This window comes from Dermacentor variabilis, chromosome 1 (assembly GCF_050947875.1).
Source record: "Dermacentor variabilis isolate Ectoservices chromosome 1, ASM5094787v1, whole genome shotgun sequence".
Lineage (NCBI taxonomy): Eukaryota > Metazoa > Arthropoda > Arachnida > Ixodida > Ixodidae > Dermacentor > Dermacentor variabilis.
The window spans coordinates 192,704,969-192,727,851 of NC_134568.1; the positions used below are offsets into that span (position 1 = coordinate 192,704,969).

General features: G+C 45.3%; 1 protein-coding gene across 2 annotated transcripts in view; it reads right to left on the reverse strand.

The window, feature by feature from the left end:
* Positions 1–22,883, reverse strand: part of dre4 (SPT16 homolog, facilitates chromatin remodeling subunit dre4) — a 181,650-nt gene that overhangs the window by 34,785 nt on the left and 123,982 nt on the right. For both annotated transcript variants that reach the window (XM_075702440.1, XM_075702448.1), the window contains exons 16-21: positions 20,822–20,949; positions 20,398–20,533; positions 20,171–20,297; positions 14,863–14,981; positions 13,856–13,981; positions 13,237–13,425 (exon numbers count right to left, since the gene is read on the reverse strand). In XM_075702440.1, coding sequence (XP_075558555.1) covers positions 13,237–13,425; positions 13,856–13,981; positions 14,863–14,981; positions 20,171–20,297; positions 20,398–20,533; positions 20,822–20,949 — 825 coding nt within the window. The remainder of the gene's footprint in view (positions 1–13,236; positions 13,426–13,855; positions 13,982–14,862; positions 14,982–20,170; positions 20,298–20,397; positions 20,534–20,821; positions 20,950–22,883) is intronic.

The following is a 22,883-nucleotide window of genomic DNA, read 5'->3' on the forward strand; positions in this document are numbered from 1 at the left end:
GCGAGAAAGGCGGGAATATACAGTTTGATTGCGCGCACCTTGTACCTTTTATTGTTTACATGGTATCTGAAAGCCGGACAACGTACACGCTCAAAGCCAGCAGCAGGGAACGGCATTTCGGTTATCGCCTATTAAAAGCATGCACTACGCTTCAGACGGCACCATGCGCTGTGAAACAGATAGGCGAAGATGCGCATTGCAATGGATTTGATGGTGATAGCTGTGAATGCCGCGTGCGACGACTTGGGGGAAGATTTGCTGGTACCGATGTGAGAAACTCTGTGCACGCCGGTGTTCTGACGCGAGACGGAGGTGGGGGGGGGGGTGGGGTATTATGGTGAAGCTGCTGCATCAGGCAGCTATATACTGTTATCAATCGCACGCGCCTCACACATTTCTTGTTTATGTGGGATCTAGTGGCCGGAAAACGTATACGATCACAGCTTGGCGACGTACTGAACGTTGGTGCGGAAAAATCCATGTTTTCCAGGAACATATGAACCAATAAAAAATTTGCGTAACTCTATTGGGTCATTTTTAAAAATTTTAATTGCGTACATTGGCGCTAGGAAAACATACATAACAGGAACGTATCAGCGAGGTTCTACTGCACAACTCTGATGAAATGAGCTTGTTTCATGAAATGCTTTGGTCGAAGACCAGATTTTAGAGGGCAAAAATGTGAAGGGGGGAAGCATGGTAAGTGGAACGTAACTGTCCTATTATGTGCAAATATGGATGGCACAAACAGCTGCATGTTGTCCTTGGCAGAAGTAAAAAGCCCCGCTGCTTTACACTAAATCACGCACTTCCCTTTCAGTACACAGCGAACAGGAAGTCTTGGATGATCCGGACCATATTTGCCAGCTGGCTTGAGGCCTTTGATGGTGACATGAGGAAGGCAGGCAGACACATGTGCCTTTTCCTGGTCAATTGCAGCACTCATCATGTTGAGGTGCAGCCGACTAATGTCTGCATGGTCTTTTTTCTGCCAAATTGCACTTCCATGCTGCAACCACTTGATGAGGGAGTCATTCGAAGGTAAAAGTGCAGATATAAAACGCGACTCATTCGGCTCCTGCCGCTGAACTTGCACTTAAAGGGTGCCACCAACGTAGACTTATTTATGGCACTCGAGATGCTGGCCGCAGCAGGGGCTGCCACACATGCACACATGCGGCCGTGATTGAACTGTTTCAACCATGCCGGTTTCTGTGCCATCACGTGCATGCTGGATGACGCCACCAAAAGATTTGCACGAAAATGCAGATGCCACTGCCGTGAGCGTAGTGTCAGAGTCACTGACAGATGCATGGGGCACGCTTTGTTTTCTCAACAGTGAGGTTCCCAATAGACACGGTGTCAATGCAGTTATTCACGCTGATGAAGATGTGGTCGTTCATAAAGCGTTGAGCAACAAGGCCATCGTAAGCAGCGTGCGCGATGCTGCCGACACCAAGGACCAGGGTACAAGCCATGGGGAGAAGATGACCAACGCACAGGATGTGCTGGACGCTTTCGACAAGATTTGGATGTTCTAAGGAACACACAATGACCATGTCACAGTGGACTACATTTTGCGTTGTGAAGGAAGATGAGGAGGCTTATGAAAAGGGTTCTACTTAAATTGAGGACGACGCAACGAGCTATGGAAAGAAGAATGATAGGTGTAACGTTGGGGGATAAGAAAAGAGTAGATTGCGTGAGGGAACAAACGCAAGTTAATGATATCTTAGTTGAAATCAAGAAAAAGAAATGGGCATAGGCAGGACACGTAATGAGGAGGAAAGATAACCGATCGTCATTAAGAGTTACAGAATGGATTCCAAGGGAAGGGAAGCGTAGCAGAGGGCAGCAGAAAGTTAGGTGGGCAGATGAGATTAAGAAGTTTGCAGGGACAACATGGCCACAATTAGTACATGACCGGTGTAGTTGGAGAAGTATGGGAGAGGCCTTTGCCCTGCAGTGGGCGTAACCAGGCTAATGATGATAATGGTGATGGAAGGAAGATCCATACTCTATGGCAAGGGTCGACAAGGCAAGCTAACCGAATTTTGGCATAAAATGTTCGTTTTACTGACTTATTACTTATTTGTACTGGTTACCATATTTCCGTGCCTAATGATCGCACTTTTCCATAAAAAAAATTGACACAAATTTAGGGGTGGGATAATTACACAGGTTAAATTTCCCACGAAAAGAATTCTCTTACATCCTGCGTTTGCTGCGGGATGACAACAGCTCAACCAGCAGGCTGCTGCCACCGTAACAGTGCGGGACACCAAAACAAAAATGGCGGCCGGCGGAGCAAGCCGAATGCGCCAAACGCAATTTATGTTCTTCTCGTGAGTACATTACGCGCACTGAAACAGTTTCTTCCGCATCAGTAATAAATAATATCGTTAATATCGCCAAGTTTGCGACAATAACATAGCCGTGTCCACTTTGAGGGAACAAACAGCGATGGGCGCGCATAGCTGTCAGTGACAGAAATGCATGGCAGGCATGTTGCGGAAACTGAGGCACTTGTCTTCACAACTATCCTAATGTGGCACGTTTCCGCTAAGGGTGGGTGGGTATCTTAGCTGTGTTAGAAGCGTCGGCATATGAATAGGGTACACTTCTAATATATTGGTGCAAACATGGCCACTATAGTTGCCGCTCGCGATTTGCTGCGTGCCCACGAGTGCAGACAAGAAGAATCGAAAGGCACCTTTTTTTTTTTTTTTTTGACCAAAACCATTATGAAGCCTACAAGTAATAAAGCCAATGCAAGTTTGGTTGTACCTTTTTTTTTCATGGTAGTGCGGAAAGTGATGAAAAGAATGAAATTGGGGCATCTTAAAAATGTTTGGTGCGTGCAGACTGCTTAGTATGAATTCAAAAGTCGTTCGCGTAGCATATGACAGCATTCGACAGATTGCAAGCGCGATCATTAGCTAGATTTGGCACATGACATATCGCTGCGACAAGTTCGGGGTGCGATCATTACATGGAAAGGGGAAAAAAAAATCAAATTTTGAAGACAAAATTCAGGGGTGTGATCATTGCGCGAGTGCGATCATTATGTGAGTAAATACGGTATTTCGCGACAACGAATTTTTTTTGGTTCCCAGCAGACTTCATTATTGCGAGGTTCAACAGTATCATATGTGGTATCGTTATAAGTGGACTGCACTGCAAAATGCGAAGAGTATGCTTTCACCTCTCACTCGTAGCAAGTTCTTTTTTTCATCTACTTTCATTTCCCTTTACCTGAGCATTTCTACACTTCAATTAAAACAAATACGGCTGCCGTCAGATTTTTCAGACCTTGCGGGGACCGAAAAATAGTGTTAAAAATATAAACAGCCAGGAAAACTCGTTACAAAAAAAAAATTTGGCTTAAAGTGCTTTACAAATGCCATATTTGAATCTAGGCTGACAGTTTTTTTCAAATAATCATATACTAAACTCTAGGGTCGGCTTAGTACTTCAGGATTTTAAAAAATCCGCCAGTTTGTAATTGAAAATGATATATATGGTGCATAGCTGGCGCCATCTAGAAAGGTCAGTATCGCAGCCACTATTAGCCGCACCAGTAGCCAACTGAAGTACAAAATTGAGGTCGCTATTTTGACTTGTGTCGTATCGGCGTGTTGCGTGGCCCGTAGCGTGGTGTTATTGTAATGGCACCAAAGAGGAAATGCCACTATAGTGCCGCTTTCAAATGAAAAGTCGTGCTAGCCACAGAGGCATCATCAAATGTTCAAGCTGGGCGGTACTTCAGCATCAATAAGAAAAATGTCCATCATTTGAGGGGGCAATGGGAGAAGCCTTTTGCATGTGCCGCAAGGTGGAGATGATAGCGCTAAGGAAGATAAGCGCGGTAACAGAGAGAAGATCACAACGTGTTTCGAAGTGTACGAGTCGTGCCGCACTGTCTGCACATGCACGAGCTTGCAAGCGTACGAGGCTAGCAGCGATGATGACGTAGAGTGAGCTCGGCATGTTCAGGGTGTCTACCAAGTTGACATTTACAAATTCCCCGAGTTTTCCAGGTTTTCCCTGAGTGATGCAGAACTATGTTCTATGTCAAACGGGCTGAAACCATATCGCCCGATGCTGTCACTCTCTAGTAAGAATACGACAAACTTTAAAGAAAAACTACTTAGTCCAATTTGAATACTAAGGATTATTGTTTATGTTATTCAAAAAGAGAATAGAAGGAAGGGGTTAGTAAAAGGCACAGCATATAAAATGTCTTCGAAAAAAAATTGCAAATCAAGTCTGAGATTCTCAAATACGAATGAAAAGGAGATGCATACAGAAGCAAATATTTTCGAATATGAGCTATTTCTATCAACTGATAGCAAGCTCATTGGTACGAGGCCCAAGCTTTGTCACAATTGAGATTCTCTCTCAACACCTCGTAAGTAAACCTCAACTGTCCTGACATACTCTCAGGCCGCGCACTATGCCTCAGTGTTGTATTTCACTGCTTTGAAGAGTTTATTTTGGTTTGTATGAGGGACACCTGCATCTCAGCATCAGCCAACACAGTTTTTTGAGCTCAAGCTCCTTCAAATCGGTGGCAGCACGCTTCCTTTCCTGTTCATTCCTCAATGCGTAGGTCCTTTCTGTTCTTGTCCTCCTTCCGCCACTTGTTCGGCGCGCAGACCACTTGAAGCATCTTCTTGGTCAGCTGCACAGTCCACGTCCGATTTTTTTAACTCCCTAGGGGCCGCGAAAGCGTCAGAAAAATTGGCCAGTTGGAAAAAATAAATGCATGTCATTTACTGCCCTTAAGGGCTTAAACTGCCACAGACACATTCAGAAACACTCTGAAGGCCTGCCGGTACACGTATTAGGCATATCGGTGCTCGTACTGCAACAGGAAATACCGGGTGCACGCGTGTATAAGTAGCGAATACATACTGTGTCCCATGGCAATAGCCCCTTCCCACGCTTGTTATGCTTCACTGCAATACTTTTGCATATGCTTCACCAAGTAACATTTGTGTACGGAAGCGAAGCTGACCTTCGGGAACCGGCATTATGCAACGCACCGTGCTTTCCAAGCTTCTAAGCCAATCGCGAGGATCACAAAGGCGGAGTCCGTGCCATTGCTGACAGCAGCAAATTCTTTCAATAAAAACATGGCATCCAACGGCAATAAGCTTCATAGCAAACGTCGAAGCAGCTAGGCCTAGCGTTGCCGCCGTGGTGGCTACGGCTGCCAGCGGATCTGCGTGCAAGAGCGCCGGTTCGAGGCGGCAAGGTAATCAAAATTGCAGCGGTGGTGGCTTTGATTTATGCCGTCTTGGACCTGCGGTCATGGAAAAACCTCCAGGAAATCGGAAGACGAAGAGTTCTTACATCCGAAATTTCAGACGTTCTGATACATTGACTCTATGGGGTACGTGGTGGTGCCGCGAAGCCGTCTAAATTATCGGGAATCCGGAAAGTCGGTCGTTGACTGTACACTGGCAGCTCCTCCAACCAACGACAGGGCTTCAAAGACGATTCATTACGATTCCTGTCTGTTACTCGAGCCAACATTACCTCGACTTTCGACCCTTTCAATCAAATTACAGCTAATTTTCCATGATGGAAGCACAAATTCCCTGAGTTTTCCCAGAGTTTTTCCAGACTACTCAAAATCCCTGAGAATTCCCGGTTTTCCCGGTTGGTAGGCACCCCGATGTTCATATTAAATACCGTTTTCATTTTGTGGACGCTGTCCTCACTTTTTTGTTCGGCTTACATTCGAGGCAAATTTTTCGAATATTTTCTGGCTTCAGACATTATGGGGTCGGCTTAGAACCGGGGTCGGCTATGCTGAGCAGTGCCAAGCTGGTAGGATGTTTACATTTATCCCACGGCCGGCTGCACCGGGGTGGGGTGGGAGGTCGTTCAAACTTTCAGGCAGTGTTCGACAAGTCCTTTTGCAGGGACCTTGCAGTAGCAGACTTTGGTCGCTTCAAAAATTTGTCAGAGTAGCTTTGCTCAAAACATAGTCCAGACTGATGGCCCTTCACTAGCAACAGGTGTTGGAGGGTTGTGTTGGTGTGTTGCCCATTGTTGGGCGGAATTCAGTCCTAGTTTTTCGCACTGTACTAAAAATCCTCTCATACTCTGCGTTGCTACGCATAATCATGAGTAAATGCAGCATCACCTTAGCAACTCGGTGAAACGTGTTTTCCACCAGTGTTTTTCGATTTTCTAACCATAAACCACTGTACGTCGCACCTTCATTTAGAATGTCCTCTGGAAGACTGTACGCCTATAGTGTGGCAAACTCAGCTTCGACAGCATCTAAGGCTTCTTCAGCAGATTCATTGGAATCTCGGGGCAGCAGCTGAGGGATACTCTGAATAAAGAAACAAAGACTCAAGAGTGATGCCTGTGAAATAAATTTCAGGTTGGCCACCTTTGCATTCTTCAGAGTTGTGTTTTCAAGAAGTGGGAAATTGTGCCTCATGTAATTGCACACAGTGGTGAAGAGCGGACACAAGTGAAAAATTGTGTGTAATCATGTGAACTAAGTTTCTCTACCAATGCTGCTGTAGTACTCCCTATTAACCAGATCACTGTCTGCCGTCTGATTGCAGATGTCTTGATACAGAACTTCAAGCAGAGAAGGGGCACCCTTTATAGCAGTTGGCAAGACAAACCTAGTCAAAAGCTCAGTAAGGAGTTGGAGTAGAACTGGCCGCAGAATATGTAATTGAGGTGCCTGTGGTTGTGGCTGGCAATTGGCTTTCTGAAAAAGCGGGATCACACCTATAAAAAAAAAAAAAAAACTGAAGCCAAGTTAATGTCAGAGGTCAAAAAATAAGGTACAGTCGCCGACCGTTTATTCGGACCTCACGGGGACTGCGAAAATGTCCGAATAAACAGGTGTCCGAAAAAGCAGATTAAGAAAAAAAAATTAAATCCTTTATTTCCACGCACTTATTCGGGCTCGGCAGTAGCCTTGGAAGAAATCGTGAATGCGCCGTTGCACGCTGTTCAGTTTACGCGCAATCAGATAAGCCTGAATCTCGGAGAGGGTCGTACGGTCACTATTGGCGGCTGAAAGCACAGTCACTGCTTGTACACGCTCCGCATGCGACGGCAGCGTAGCACATGGTGCGTCATCTTCGGACTCGGAGTCATCGTCCGGCGGTGCAGCAGAAACCTAACGAATGATCTTGCCGTCGTCGAGTTCTGCGCATGTCAATACAGCAGTGTCAGCACCTATGAAACTGTCAAATGAGACGGTGTCCGGAATCGCAATGCCACCACTGCGCAGGTCTCGGCAGAACATTTTCCGCGTCATTAGGGAGCACATCGGAAGGCGACAAATCTTAGGCCTCCCGGCACCCGCTTGTCGGCATTCCCCAGCGCAGTCTGCGCGGGCACTGTCGGCGCCATTAGACCCTTGACGCGATGTTTACGTATGCCGCGTTGGATCACCGAAACCTCGACACAGCACACAAAGCAAACACCACCGTGCCGACACTAGTCGCACAAACGAAAAACGCGGCCTGCTCGCAGCGTCTTGCGCGAGGAAACAAATCAGCTGCTGGATTGTCTTGACATGGCTTAGTAAGCTGAAACCGGAACTGCTGCAGAGCCGCTCTCTCTAACCAGGCAGAAACGATGATGATGAGCGGGGATTTCTAGTAGCGCCACTTCATGGGGCAGCAAGGAAGCTCCGTTCAAAACAAAAATGGCGTTCAGCAAGTTGAACCATTTGTTGGTCGAACCATGCACCGGTCAGAGTCGGTGCATGGTGCTCTCGGCCGAGTTAGCTAAGGGAGTGTCCGAAAAATCAGACGAGAGGTTGCAAGGTATCCGAACTTTCGGCAGTTCTTATACATTATGGTCTATGGGGAGAATGGCGGTGCCGCGAAGCTGACCGAATAATCGGGCATGTCCGAATTTTTGGAGTCCGGAAAATCGGTCGGCGACTGTAGCCTTTTTTTGACAAGTTGGAACAGACTTGACTTGCAAACTCGGATAACAGTGGCTTTTTTTGCAGCTGGGGCATCCTTCTCGGTTGGTGCTTTATGCCTGCGACTGGTTCCGACGGACTTTACACCTCCTTATGGTTCGGGGCCTACGAAGAATCTTAAAAGACTCCAAAAGGGATGGGCACCGCTTCTTTTTTTTTTATTTCACTTAAGAAAAAGCTAACCAGAGGTTGCCACTGGTCAAGAATTCTTGACAGGCACTTGCCTAGTGAGAACTAACGAGTTGGTACATGCTTCAAAATTTTTTGCATTTCCATATTGTGCATTTCTTGAAATTCAGACAGCTTGCCCTTGCATTCAGAGCTTTTCTCCAACTAATAAAAGATATCCACAAGGGCTTCATCAAACTTAGCTGGCAAGCATGCGGCCCCTTTTTCGGCAGCAAGGTTAATTAGATGGCACGAGCAGCCAACCACAACTAAGTTTTCGTGTGCCTCCTATAAGACTGCGGTGACGCAGTTTTTTTCCCCTTAACATAACGTTTGCATTGACGGCACAAAACGCAATGCAGTTTGACACGAGCACGTCAAAGGTCTCCATTGGCTTCAACACGAGGTTCCTGAGTTTTCTTCCTGTCACCTGCCCGTGGAGTTCTCGAATGCCGAGTAACCTACTTTCAATGCGCAAACATTCCTCGTCGTAGTACATCACTGCAAGCGGGTACAGCTGTGCAATAGTGTTGTTGCTGCCATCGACCGCAACAGCAAAAGCGTGGTGCTTGATGGTCTCCAGCATCGTGCTCTACACCTATCATGTCATTTCTCCTACAATTGCACTTGCCTTTGTACGTAGACATCCATAACGCTTCATCTCGTCGCATTTTGGCAACATTTTCCATAGAAGAGGCCCAACATGGTCGCTGACACTAAGGGGTAAGTTGTGTTCGACGAGGAAGCCTGTATACAGACACTCCCCACTTACAGTGCAGTCCGCTTATAACGATACCACATATAACGATCTATCGATTATAACGATGAGTCAACATCAAGATATTAACTGGTGCATTAGGGCTATCAGAAAAAGAAACCACATATAACGATACATTATTCACCGCATATGGGATATGACAATCGAAATTTTGCCTTTTGGGTGGTGTTTTCCACGCAGAATAATTGTGGAGTTCCCCATAACAGAGACGGGGAGAAAAATTTGCCTACGCGAGTTCGTATCTGCCGCCATTACTACCAAGCGTGCCCCGCCAGTGCACCGATTGGGAAAGCCACGGAGAACATTGGAAGTTGTCGCAGCGTGCCACAAGATGGGGCAAGCTGCTTCGGATCCACGTCGCCAGCGAGCGTCCAGAGAGGGGGAAAAAACGAAGAATAAATAAGGCGAGAAGCGAATCGTGCCTGCGCTCCCTTTCTACAATCTCCCTCTCTTCCTCAGCGAGTGCAGAAATGCACCGCGGAAGCAATGGTAGGTGCCCCGACAAAGCGCAAAGCTGTGCCACTTGAGACGAAGCTGCAAATTTTGCAAGACTGAAAGTACCAGCTCACGCAGTCGATGATATAGACGATTCTCTAAACCTCGAGCGCCACGATTATGAAGGCGAGAACCAGTGGCCATGCTGATAAACGGAAACAGCGAGCTTCTTGCGCTATGGTGAAACCTCCATGTGTGAAACCAAAACGGTGGATGCCACTGACATTGCAAAACTCTGGGAGCATGTCACTAGTGGCGATAAAATAGGCGGTGTTTCGATGGAGGAGTTTCTGAGTACAGATAGGGCTGCCTTATTCTGCGAAGAATCTCCGACGAGGCGATCGTTGTCATGACAGATGGCGGCATTGCGCGACGAGACTGACAGTGGCCTGCCTTCGACAGCGATCTCAGTATTCACGCAAAGTGTACTGTCGTCAATAGAGTCACTTATTGATTTCATGTACGCTAAATTATAGCTGCCAGTGTTCGCGCAGCCGCTGGATGTGATGCACGCCGTGATTGTCAGCCTGAAACTTCCGCAAAATCAAGTACAGATTTCGAACTATTTCAGCACACCTAACACCTGATGCGCTGTTTAGAGGTATAAATAACCTATTCTATTATTTTCACAGCCTTTTTTTCTATGTCAATTCTTAATTGTAAGTGGCAAATTTGGTTCTGGAGCTGCTAAGGTATGCTGGCAGCCTTTCCTTTTTGTTTCTTTTTTTTTTAAAGCTGTAGTACAGATATAGACAGTTTTTTCGTAGGTGCCGCCATATTATAAATGCAGTGGCGCCGCCTATGAGCAGCGCCATACTGGCTTGGGTGAAAGCGGTCTTTTGCATGGCAGGTATACGCTTGGCGGTAGGTTCTGGTATTTGTTTTCGCGGTCGTGCGGTCTGTTTAGTATGATGTGCGTCTTCTGTGTGGTAAACGGTTCTGTGACACGTGCTGAAGTGGTTTAAGGCGTCATGACCGGAATTTCTGCTGGCGTTGAGGTGGACGGAACACGCAGCGCGATGTGTGCGCGCATATCTGAGCCTACAATCAGCCTCGAAGATCAATTGTATAATTGTGAATGCTCCAATCACTAATGTGACCTTATTGCAATATTATCCTCTATTTCTAAGCTGCGGCTTAGGAGCCATGAAAAATATGCGACGATCATAACAGCGTGGGCACCGTTCTGCTACAATAGGAGCTGTGCTGTTATACTTTGACAAACGTTCAAACTGTTCGATGCAGGTTACATTGCGTGACAACTTGGTTGGATGGATGAGGTTTCCACCCATGAATAAAATAGTTTGGCTAGTAATAGCAGCATACCTTAAAGTCTGAATTAAACATGTCCAGCAAAGCGACCGTTGACGAACTGCACGAGCGTCCTATGCAGTAGCAGGTGCTGGGTTACAGGTATATTTGTTCTATATAGCGCATGGTCCAAGCATGCGGCATCAGCAGTTGTATATTTATAAACGTTGTGCGGCGTTAGCCCGTTTAACTTGCTTTTTAGAGAAAGAAGATGATAACCGAATTTTTTTTTTTTCGGTTGTGTTCGTTCAGTTCTCTACGACGTACTTACACGTATTACAGAAATTTTGCGCTCAAAAATAGCCATCGCATTCTTTTTATGCGAACCCTCTCATTTACGATGCCTGTATACAGGCCAAAAAGGCAATGCCGAAGCACACAGCTTATGTATGTATCGTGCTGGCTCACCAACCGCAGTGATCACTGTGTTGAGCAGCGCCATGGGCCTCATGCAGCAAGGCTAGCGTAGACATATGGTAATTTCAAGCACACTAGACTTGAAATGCGTCAGAACGATGCCAGTGTATCACAAATATTTGATAGCGCCTGCCGCTCAGATGTTTCGTGGTTGCCTTAGGTTGGCCGTGCACGAGCATACGCTCGTATGTTTTATGTTTTACTCCCTACGCTAATCGATCAGACAGTGAGCTCATTTACCATTTAATGCTGGTAATACAGAAACGCCGGTTTTCTTTGTTGAATTAAAATCAATATAAGCAAAATAGTAAACAACTCATACACGCACCGTGACTGATAATGCGCGTACACCGTGGCTGATTATGCGCGTCACATTTTTGCGCCCCCAAGACATATTTCCGCCTACAGTAGTTGCCGATGCACCGAAAGGCTTCCCTGACGACCTTATATGAACGAACATGGCGTAAATTTCCCAAAGTAAGATCTAAAACATCTCAAAATCATTCCGCAGCACGCGACAGCAATACTTTCAAGCAGCGCCGCGCCGGATCGCCCAAGCCAGAGAGGAGGAAAGGCTCTCCGCGCGCCCTATCCTCCTCGCCTGATGAAACGGTCTATAGCGATGATCGGTTATAACTATTGGATTTTTCGTTCTTGATAAATGGACTGCACTGTATCACACTGTCGTCGCAGTTGTTGCAGAGAAATTTCACTATCCTGCCTTGCTGCTCAGCGGTGCGAACATAGCTTTGATGCTTTACTGACGAAATGTGCAGATTCAAGTCGCCTTTGCCACTGTGAATCACGCTGACGTCACATCCACATGTTGTACAAAACGCAAAATGTTCTTCTCTTCTTGATGTCAAAAAGCATGGGAATTCAGAAGTACAAGATCGCAAAAACTTCTGCAAATAGCTTTTCTTGGGCTTTGATGGCATAAAGCCCATGAGGATTCTAACTTTACATGGTGCACCGCACACAAATGGCCTAGCCAACACTAATCATACACACAAGCAGCAGCAACAAGATGCACCACAGCGGAAGGCACACATGAAATGCAAGAGCTACATTGGCTCTGGCTTTGGTCGGCTTACTAGGCACCATAGTTGGCTGCATAGTCGATGATACCGATGGTGCTAGAGCGGCCAGTCTTGGCGATGCTGACGATTATGATGTGGCTGTAGATTCCGCGGTGCCGGTTTCACAAAAACCATTATTGTGCGAACAGATACCACTTTTCGGGAGATATAAGACAGTGATCGTACAATCTGACAGTTCAGTAAAAAATCTGGAGTCTCCCGGGCAAATCGGGAGGGTTAGCAGGTATGCCTTGGGATCCCAAGCCACACTACTTCCTATCAGGACCGGAACTAACTTCCTGCAGTCTGGCTGCCAGAACTCTGAAAATTGAAGAGGCCCCCCTATTGATAGCGTGCCCCTCCTAACCTTGGATGCTATAGAGTGGGCAGTGGAAAATCCAACAAGGCGGCCTCTAAGATTGGGAGGCGTGGCTCGGAATGAGCAATTTATTTAGAAAAATCTAGCTTTGGGGCATAGATTTGGCCGCAAAATCAGTCACAAAAATGCATTAGCTCTATGGGAACCCTGACAGTGAGTGCATTTATGAAGTCCACTGGCTAAAAGCCATTGGCTGCTGTAATATCCCGTATGCTTTCCTTGGCTTCATATGGTTGTGCCGAACCAAAATTGGGCGCCCGTGGTTCTCTCCTCATTCAGGCCAATAGCATGCAGCATTTAGAGCAGAACCAAAGAGTGACATTAGATTCTCTTCTCAACAGGCCACGTGCTTTACCAATGACCCATCTGCATTTTAATTTATCTCACCAAATGAGTGCCAACACACCCAGCTTTTGTGATTAGCATCCATATTTTGGGTAAACAGTATTTTGCGGCACACAAAAGAGCCTCCTAACTTCAAATGACATAATTCACTATACAGCATGGAAAGGGCAGGACAAAGGCAGAGGAGGTGACACACAGCACTGAAGTGCACTCTAATGACTGTGCTCATTGACTGACTTTAGCCTATGTTGTGCCAGAATCTCCAAAAGAGCTGCACACTCACCCAATCCGTCAAGTTGACTAAGCAGCCCGAGGTTGGTTGAAGGAGTACTGTGCTGCGATAGGGTACACCAGGGAAGCCCAAGTCCCGGAAAGGTGTGTCAAATTCAATTTCTCCTTTGGTAACTGCCTCCACTTTCTCACAGAAGGTCTTGAAGGCAGTTTTGAGCTTTTGACGTAATTCTCGCTCAGCCTGTGGGACAACAATAACAGCAAATCAGGAATGCCACAACTTCAGCTATTCTGTGTGCAGTGGAAAATGCGAAATCCGTACACCTCCTTACCTCAGACCTGAAAGGATACCTGGGAACACTCAAACACAAAAATATTCTGTATAGAGAGGGTGACTGTGAATAATTAAACTCTGGGGTTTTACATGCCGAAACAATGATCTGATTGAGTCACACCATTGTACTGTGTATGTGCAGCTAATGCTGCACATACACGTTGTCAAGGCTTGTGAAGTTAGAAGCCTATCGCAACAATGAAGTTTCAGTTCATAAACTATGGAAAGCTCAACAGCACACATGCCTCCCCTTCTCTTAGGATGATCACTTGAAATTTACTGTAAGTTTAGATTTAACAGAAAACGTAAGCATAACAAAATAAAGCCTTCTACTCACCTGCTCAGCAGCAAGATCATCTCTATCGTGCATGTGTTGATGTTTTCCCAAATCTGTAGTGATCTCTCCAACTTCAGTGTAGAACTGAACATCATTGTGCTTCTTCTTGCCAAACATGATGGCATTCTAGAGGGGGGGATGCGCCCACAATAAGCAAATTTGTATAGAGAATCCAAGTAATGTCAGTTAAACAAAATAGGTTCTCAAACTTTAACGATAAACCACACACCAGAACTTTATTCCGTAAAATAAAACATTATGCGACACAATAGTGATTCTACTGTTGCAATCCTTTCACTGCTTCCTTCTTCAGTCATAGATATAAAGCACATGTTGCAAATATCCAAGTGCTTGCCTTAGGTGCACTCAAAATAGTAAAACAGATTAGGCTAGAGTTTTTATTGGAAAGACATATAGAAGGAATCAAACAATGATCACCCAATTTTCATTTCTCCCATTTATCAATGCATGATCTTTCATCAATATTTCCAGATATTTGCCATAAATTTATGAAATAAGTTTTTCTTTTTGCCATTAAATACTATGTACTTTTCCTCAACCAAAGGTCCTGGCCAGTGCCCATACATGCAAAACCATGATCCCGATGAATTGACTGTCCACATGCAAAAGTTTATGGTGGCCATAGTCAAATGGCACATCATGTGCCCCAAGGCTGCGCAGTGCTGAATTGGTAGGCTTGTTGTGCCACTGCTACTGAGTGTACAGTGATGGCAGACGTTGATTAGCTTTGACAACTTTATTAGACATTAATTTCACTGAAGATGCAGGAAAAAAGCTTTTAATTTAATGGCAGACTTTTGAGTCAGCTTACCTATTGGTAAATACCCAACATGACAGGCAATGTTGGCCATGAGGGCATGCAACAGTTATGAAACAATTTCTGCCTTCTCTTCAGCAATACAGCAAGGTTTTATATGCAACAGCATGTTCCAATGGAAACAATGTAAAATAAAAAAATAGATATATAAATAGATACTGTGCCTAACCCTGAGTGTGAAGTGGAGAAGGATTATCATCTCCCCATCACAAGGCTGGAAAAAGGCATGCTTGGTGTTGTTGTACAAGATGTCAACCTTGTCACCTCGCACTGAAGTGAAGCGGAAACCTGCAGAAAAAAAAAAAAAAAACGAAAGCCACATGTTCACACTAACATTCAGACAGCATAACTGAAACAGCAAACCAAATGTAACATGTAGTCACTTAAGGAGAAGTTCTCAACCACCTGACTACAGTAGAATGCTATAAAGGGACCCATATTGCTATTCTCAAAAACAAAGCTTTATAGTTAAAAGAGAGAGAAAAAAAAAAAGACAGCCTCTTCTCAAGCAACCAGAAGGCCAAATAACAAATTAAAGAATTGGAAGCACGAATTAAATTCATGCAGCGCAGTTGCGATGGTGGAATCTAATCCTTTCGTCTTTGTTGTGCAGCCTTTCTTCATCCTGCTGTGTTCCGTGGCTGGGGTGTGCACGGACCATGCTCAACACGCCAGCTTCGCTCGCACAGGCTGACTAGACCAGCGCACAAGATATCATGGTCAAAGATATGCTCATGCAGGATGGTCCTCGCGGTTCACCATGGGACAGCAGGATACGTCACTCGACAGCGCCTGCGCAGCTGCACAGCCAACAAGCAGCACCTCACCACAGCACCAGTATAAAAGGCCTCCCTCGGCACTACGGCTTCATTGGGCACGGCAGCGCAGTTGCGATGGTGGCATGTAATCCTTTTGTCATCGTCGTGCAGGTGAGACGATATGGTTTGTGCTTTTGGTCAAATGACCCATTTCAGCTATTGCTGCCGTGCCCATGGACTCGCCTTTCCGTTGATTTGGGCGGTTGTATTTTGATTTGCATTGACATCACATTGTGTTTGAGAGAACTGCTATTGTGCGGTGATGTAGAATCTAACCCGGGACCTGACATAAACCAGATCGCCAAACAACTTAAGGACATAGCCGCTGATATTAAAGATATTAAAGAGGGATGCCTCGTTCAGATGGATCAAAAGTTAGATGTGTTAACAGCAATCGAGGCAAAGGTGTCATTCTTTGAATGTGAGATAACAGATATGAAGGTGGGCTTGCAAAGGCTTGTAGAGAGAGCTGAAGACTTAGAAAATTGGAGCAGATGAGCAAACCTATTAGTATATGGCCTCCCTGAAACAGAGGGAGGAAGCAGTGAAAGCCTAGAAGCGGCTGTGAACGACAACATAATTACCATATTTACACGATTGTAAGTCAACCACTTTGTTTAAATGTGAAAATCTGAAGTTGGGGGGTCGACTTACAATCGAAACCAAAACATGGCACCGCCAAAAAAAGCGAGACCAACGGGAGCTCTAACGCAGTTACAATTTTATGTTTGCTCTATGGCCCTACCCATAGCGTTTCACTATATCGCGCGTTTGTTCGCTTTCCGGAAGGGTTTTTCAACATTTTTGAGAGTTTTACAGCGCACGCAACAATCATAGGGGGATGGGGTGGGGTGTCAATAGTTGATGGAAGCGCCGCTGTTCCATTCGTGGCGGCACCCTCAGAACACCGGCGCTTGCGGGGAGTATCGGTAGTTCATGGAAGAGCAGATATCGCTCGCGGGTTTCCCTTTGCCTGTTGCGCTTGGCTTTCTTTATAGTTTGATGAAAGGCATAGGTTTGACACGTTCCACTTGAATGCAGGCTACGTGCTACTTCTATGCATCCATGGTAGAGTGTATAAGCGCGACTGGACGAGGACGAAGAAAGAAACAGATACACAGACTTTCTTCGTCCTCGTCCAGCCGCACTTATACACTCTACCATGGATTCTAACCAACTAGCCCGCCAATGTGTTTTAACCAAGTTCTATGCATCCTCGGTCGTCATGAATGCTCCAGTCCAGGCCCACTAATCAATCGGCACTCGTTCACAGCAGTGTTCAAGAGGGTTGCCATCCATTACGCCGAAGAAACAAATCGCTGCGCAGCGGGCCACAAGTTCGATGTTTCTGAACAGTTGGTGCGAGAGTGGCAACTGCGGCGAAGCGAAATTTTCACCTGTGACGGCACGTGAGGAATTTTCCATGTGCCAAAGTCTGGACACCTTCCGGAGCTGTAGGCTAAGCTTGTGGCGTACGTCGCTGAAATTCGTGATTGGTTCCTGCCAATGAAGTGCGACATGGTCATGAAACAAGCTCAGATCTTCGCTTTTTAAGGACCTGCTCCGCCGTGAGTACGAGTGGCTGGCAGCAGAAAACTGCGAAATTACACCAACCGGACCTGTCAAAAGAGCCTCCCTGACGGCTGCGTGTAGTTGGGTGCATACGGTGTGGGCTGCTGTTCCACAAGATGTCGTGGTGTGGTCGTTTGCCAAATGTGAACTTTCGCTGGACGACGACGCGTTGTGCGACCGTAGCAACGATCACGATGGCAGCACTAGTGAAGACGAGTAGTCCAGTGACCATGTCAGCTACTAATAAATTTTCTTTATCGAATGCGCCCTCGGGTATGCTCTCTTTCTTTTTTTTTGTCCTGGCAAGCGATATGGGGGGGTCGACTTACAATCGTGTAAATACGGTAAGAACACTCTTGGTCTGGAACCCGTTGGTATTGAGCGCATCCACCGTTTGGGTAGATATTCAAGAAATAAAACCAGACCAATCATATTCAGGCTTCTCAACACTAGACAGAAGACTCAAATACTATTACGAAAAGGCTACAAGCTGAATGGCTCCAACTTGTCTATTGGAGTGGATTTCAGCCGCAAAATGCGGGAGACTAGAAAGAAACTCTGGGATAGTGCAAAACCCAATCGGGAAAAACACGAAAAAGTCTCTATCATATGATAAGCTCTACATTACTGATCGCGTATTTGCTTGGGATCACAAAAAAAATGAAAGGGTGTCACTACAAACAAACATAGTGAACCGTTCATCAACCCCAAGTCAAACAAATGTGAGACCCTAACAAAGAAACTTGAGAACATAACAGTGCTTAATATAAATGCGAGAAGCATAGTAAACAAAGTAGAACTCCTGGAAGGACTGTTACTAGAACACAATACCGATATAGTGGCCACCACTGAAACCTGGCCATTTCTGCACAATGCGTTGGCGGGCTAGTTAGTGAACAAAGCCGCTAAACAAAGTATTTATGAAACCTGGCTATCCCCAGATATCTTCAATCACAAGATATCTCCACCAGGTTTTACACTGTAAAACCTGGTGGAGATAGTTCAGTTGGCATTGCGCCAACCAGTTCACTTGGCGCAATGCATTCGTGTTTTGAAGGATGGGGCGGCTTAGAGCTATGGGCAACGGGAGAGAGGCGCATGGAGATGGCTGGAAAGCATGCTGGAAAACGAGCGCACGGCTGCTGTTGACGCAGCGGCCCATCGTGCAGCGGCTTGAATTTCACATTTTCTTTTTTTCTCTTCGAGGATTTAGCATTTCACTACCTTTCGGCTTGGACACCCAGCAGTCAGACTTCGTCGTTATAACCAATAATGTGGCATCAGGCATTGTAGTGAGCAGGTTATTTCAACATGAAAAACATACAAAAGTTGACGGGGCAGAAGCTTCTCATCGTTATAACCAATATATTGTTAAAACCGGTACCGTTCTGCACAAGAAAAACATTTCGAAAAATGAAACTTACTCTCCGCAAGCAGAAATTTCATCTCAATGTGATTTTCTATGCAATCTCCTTTGAAGGCCCTAACTTTATTTTTGATACACAGTCAAAGTCCGATTCTTTGGACGCCCTAAAGGCTGTGAATATGGCTGAAAAAATATATGCGTGCCTTTTACTGCACCAAAGGGCTCAAATCGCCACAGGCATGTCTGAAATAGGTCTGAATACATACACTTATTAGGCGTATCAGTGCTTGTACTGGGACAGGAGACAGTGGGTGCACATGTGTGTACTTAAATACATATTGTGTCCAGTGACAATTGTCCCTTTCCACTCTTGGAATGTTTCACTGCAATACCTCACATAAGCTTCACTACGTAATACCACTGTGTCGCAGAGAAGTGGACTGCTCCAGAATTCGTGCCATTGGCAAACAGCAAGAAGATTCGTAGCAAACGTCGAAGCAGCTAGGCCTAACATTGACTGCCAATACCCTGGCCATGACTGCTGGTGGATCTATGTACGAAAGTGCCGGTTCGAGGCTATGAGATAATCGAAATGGCAGCGATGATGGCGACTTGCGAGTAGTGCCGTTTTGGACATACGATTACGACAGAAAGTCTGGAAAATCGGATGGCTATGGGTTTTTGCGTCCAAACTTACAGGCATTTTTACACATTGGCCTTATCGGGCATATGACAGTGCCGCAAAGGCGCCTAAAAAAGTCTGTTTTTGACTACAGTGGGCAAAACGGCAAATTTGGAAAATTGTATACAGCTTTTTATAAATGCTTTAGATTTAACCACAGTTGTTTAGCTATTCTTGGCGGTCTCGTATACAAATAATTGGCGAAAATATTTTGGTACACAAGAAACCCCAAAATCTGATAAAGTTTTTTCTGAATTTAAGAACATTGCAGTGTGTAACATTTTCAGCAGTAGATTTTGCATTGGGGTGTTCCACCTTAAACTATGAAAGGCTGCATATTTCATAGGACACCTAGCAAATTGTTTCAGCAAGCTTAGTGAGCCCATTTTTCACTTAGGCCAAAAATAAAATAGAAAGAATAAAATAACACGCTGAAAGGATGAAGAGTTAATCATTTTTATGCTGGCAACTGGGATTTAAAAATGGCATCCTCCTCTGTGCACATGTGTACCAGTGCAGGCTGCCATCTAAAAAACGAAACAATTTCTTTTTGGAAGCTTCGTCGGACTCTGACGAAGGCCACCTCTCCTCCAAGTTTTGCAGTGACGATACAGAGCAGCAGTTACCCACCAAATCATTGGACTCTGACAATGACAGTGTGTCGTCGTCAGCGGACAGACATGAATAAGTCCCTACCGGCATCTCCAAGATTTGTTTTCCTGGTTGTGCCTGGCATCAAGGTGTAGTTTCAAACTTCTACAGAGCAATTTTATGCACATAGCAGTGCAGAGACTCGGGGATTCTTTGCTTTGCAGTAAAATGAATGCCATCTTAGGTCCCAATTTTCAAAAATGTTGTTTATCCTTCTTACAAATAAAGTGTTTTATGAATTTTTCGGGGGTGGTTTAGAGACAATGATTTAGCAAATAAATAATAAACCTGTAGTTTCTTAAATCGTTTTTGACTGCAAAATGTAGAGGGCTAATTTCAACAAAGGTTCCGGCATTCATGCACCTCTTTCTTAGGTCACATTACTTACCATTAGAGTGTGCTTCCAAGATGCCAGAAATGCGCTTGGAGTAGATGTTTGGCCGAATGTACAGGTCCTTGAGCTTGGGATTTCCTTTGTTTGAGCTTAGCACAAGAGTGTCCTGCTTTACTATACCCTGTACCAAGCGAAGAATACCCCATATTACGATTTAAAAACATGCAATAACAGTAAAATGTTTTTCTATAGACAACTTCATGTTGAACAAAAGCTGGCACCTCTTTCTCTCGTTCCTCAGCTTCCCTCGTCTTAAATTTCTTTTGAACTTCTTTTATGAGTCTGAAGGCTGTGTTCAGGTTGGATGAGGGTGCAGAGATCTCCCCTGGCTCCTTCACATTGGTGCTTCGGTACGTTCTGAAACACATGCAACAGGATACAGGTTTATAACCATTGTCATGAATGCAGCATGTGTTAAATTAAATTCTGGGGTTTTACGTGCGAAACCCACAATCTGATTATGAGGCCCGGCACAGTGGGGGACTCCGGAAATTTTGACCACCTGAGGGTCTTTAACGTGTATGTGCGAAGGTTAGGCACACAAGGATAGTACAAGTGCATGTGCATTACTTATCTATGACTATCAAATTAAACAGTGAATCACTGATCATAATTTAATGCAACTGTAGCAAAAACAAGGCTTACATTTCCTTCAAAAATGTGGCTTCTGGATTCGGAAATATATTGCCTTCATTCCGACCCAAGGCTGAACCAGGGTGAAAGAAGTTTATCCGGAGATAGGTGTAGTCCCCTTCAACAGATTGTGATATGTTCTGAAATCAAGCACAAGAACAAGGAATAGAAAAATTGGTAATGGCATTTATAGCTTACTAAAAAATTTGCATAAAAAAGAACTATTAAAGTGGATCTGAGGCAACTGCCACAACCATAGTCTAAAATTCATTGCTGTTGGCCTGTTCATATCTTTTATCTAGAGTCAAACCTTGTTACAACGAATACCCCAGTAACAAACATTTCAGGTTAACAAACATAAGAAATCCCGTGCAGACTGCTTATAGTAGCTTCAACGTAAAAACGTTTCGGTAGTATGAACTTCAGAATAATGATCGTTAACTCCTGTGTCACCCTGACAACACCTCAGTACTACGAACTTAAATTCCGAAACGTGGGGATTCTTAGGTTTCAGTGTAGAGTAGAACCTCGGTAATTCGACCCCCATTAGTTGGGAAAATCCGATACTTCAACTCGTCCTTTGCTCCGGCAGGTGTACATATTTAATGCAATGAAACTCTCGTTAATTTGGACATATTTGGCCACACATCGGTTAATTCGGACTACTCTTTAAGCTTGGCGAGCACTGCAAACGTGTGATGCAAAGGAGGAATAGTGGCATTAGCGTCCACCGAAACGAAGCGGCCGAGTTCACATCACCAAAGTCATCAGTGGAAATCATACGTGAATGACAGCAATGTCAGAGCGCTTTGTGCCTTTGAAGCCTTTATTCTTGTGTTTACCACAGAGCATAGCAACGAGCTGGCCGCGAGGCTTCACGACTGCCTAGTCACCATCCACAGCAGTTGCAGCAAACAGTAGTTTCATTTGGCTTGGTATGTGTGTCGGACGGGTGCCTTCATAACTGCATAGTTGCCATCCATGATCGCGTCAATAGTGACCATGGTTTCGTCCACAGTTGCAGCAAAGGGCAGTTTCATTTTGATTCAGTCCGGGCGTCTGCCACGCACATTCAGCACCACAAGGTCGCTGTCCATGATCGCATCGAAAGCATCCGTGGTTTCGCCTGCAGCTGTTGCTGTAAACAGCAGTTTCGTTTTGACTCGGTGCAAAGCTGTTGAATATGAAGAGCACCATCTACATCACGATGGGTGGTGACCTGGTGACAAAATAATCGGGGTGTGCGCACGGCAGCGAAGAGCACAGACATAGCTAAAACATAATACTTAGCGAAAAGGCATTCAAAATTAAGTTAATGATTAAATTTACTAAGGTTAATGCTATTTATACAGTTAAACCTTGATAGAACGAACTTCAATATAATGAAACTCTCAATATAACAAAGTACTTAACTCAACCTCTTGTCCATAAGAACACAGTGCATTTAGAACCGCAATACAGTCGAACCCGTTCACATGGAATTATTCTACATATCGAACAATTTCTGAACAAGGTATAGTTACAGTGAGTATATATAGTAAAAATCACGCTTACATCGAACAAAAATAGCGACTCCCGATATATCGAACATCAACTGGCAGAAAAGCGTCCCCAGAAGTTGGCTGTCCCTCGCGGTGGTGGGGAAACCCGGCGGCGCGGCTCTATCCAACCACTCTCCCTACTGTGACCGCACTGCCTTGGGCGAGCCGTCGACAACCCCCTGCAAAACATTATCCTGGCTCGCCAGCAGCGCTTGCTTCCTCTTGTGCCCTCGTCGTGCAAGATGGCGCAAGTGCGAGTTGTCTCGTTTTTCTGGTTCATTCTATTTGCACCTTGTGCGCCTTCTTGTGCAGTGTTGCCATGATGAAGCGGGAGAATTCACCTTTCGTCGTGAAGCTCGAAATCATAAATAGGGTCAAACGCATTGAGAAGTCTGATGTCCCCGCAGTGTGCAAGATTCCGAGGAGCACTCTTAGCCCGAGCCTGAATAAGGGGAAGATTAGGACTAAAGCGGCCAAACTCGCAACCCGGTGCCCGTGCCGCCCGACGCGTACGCACGGCCCATGGTTAAAGG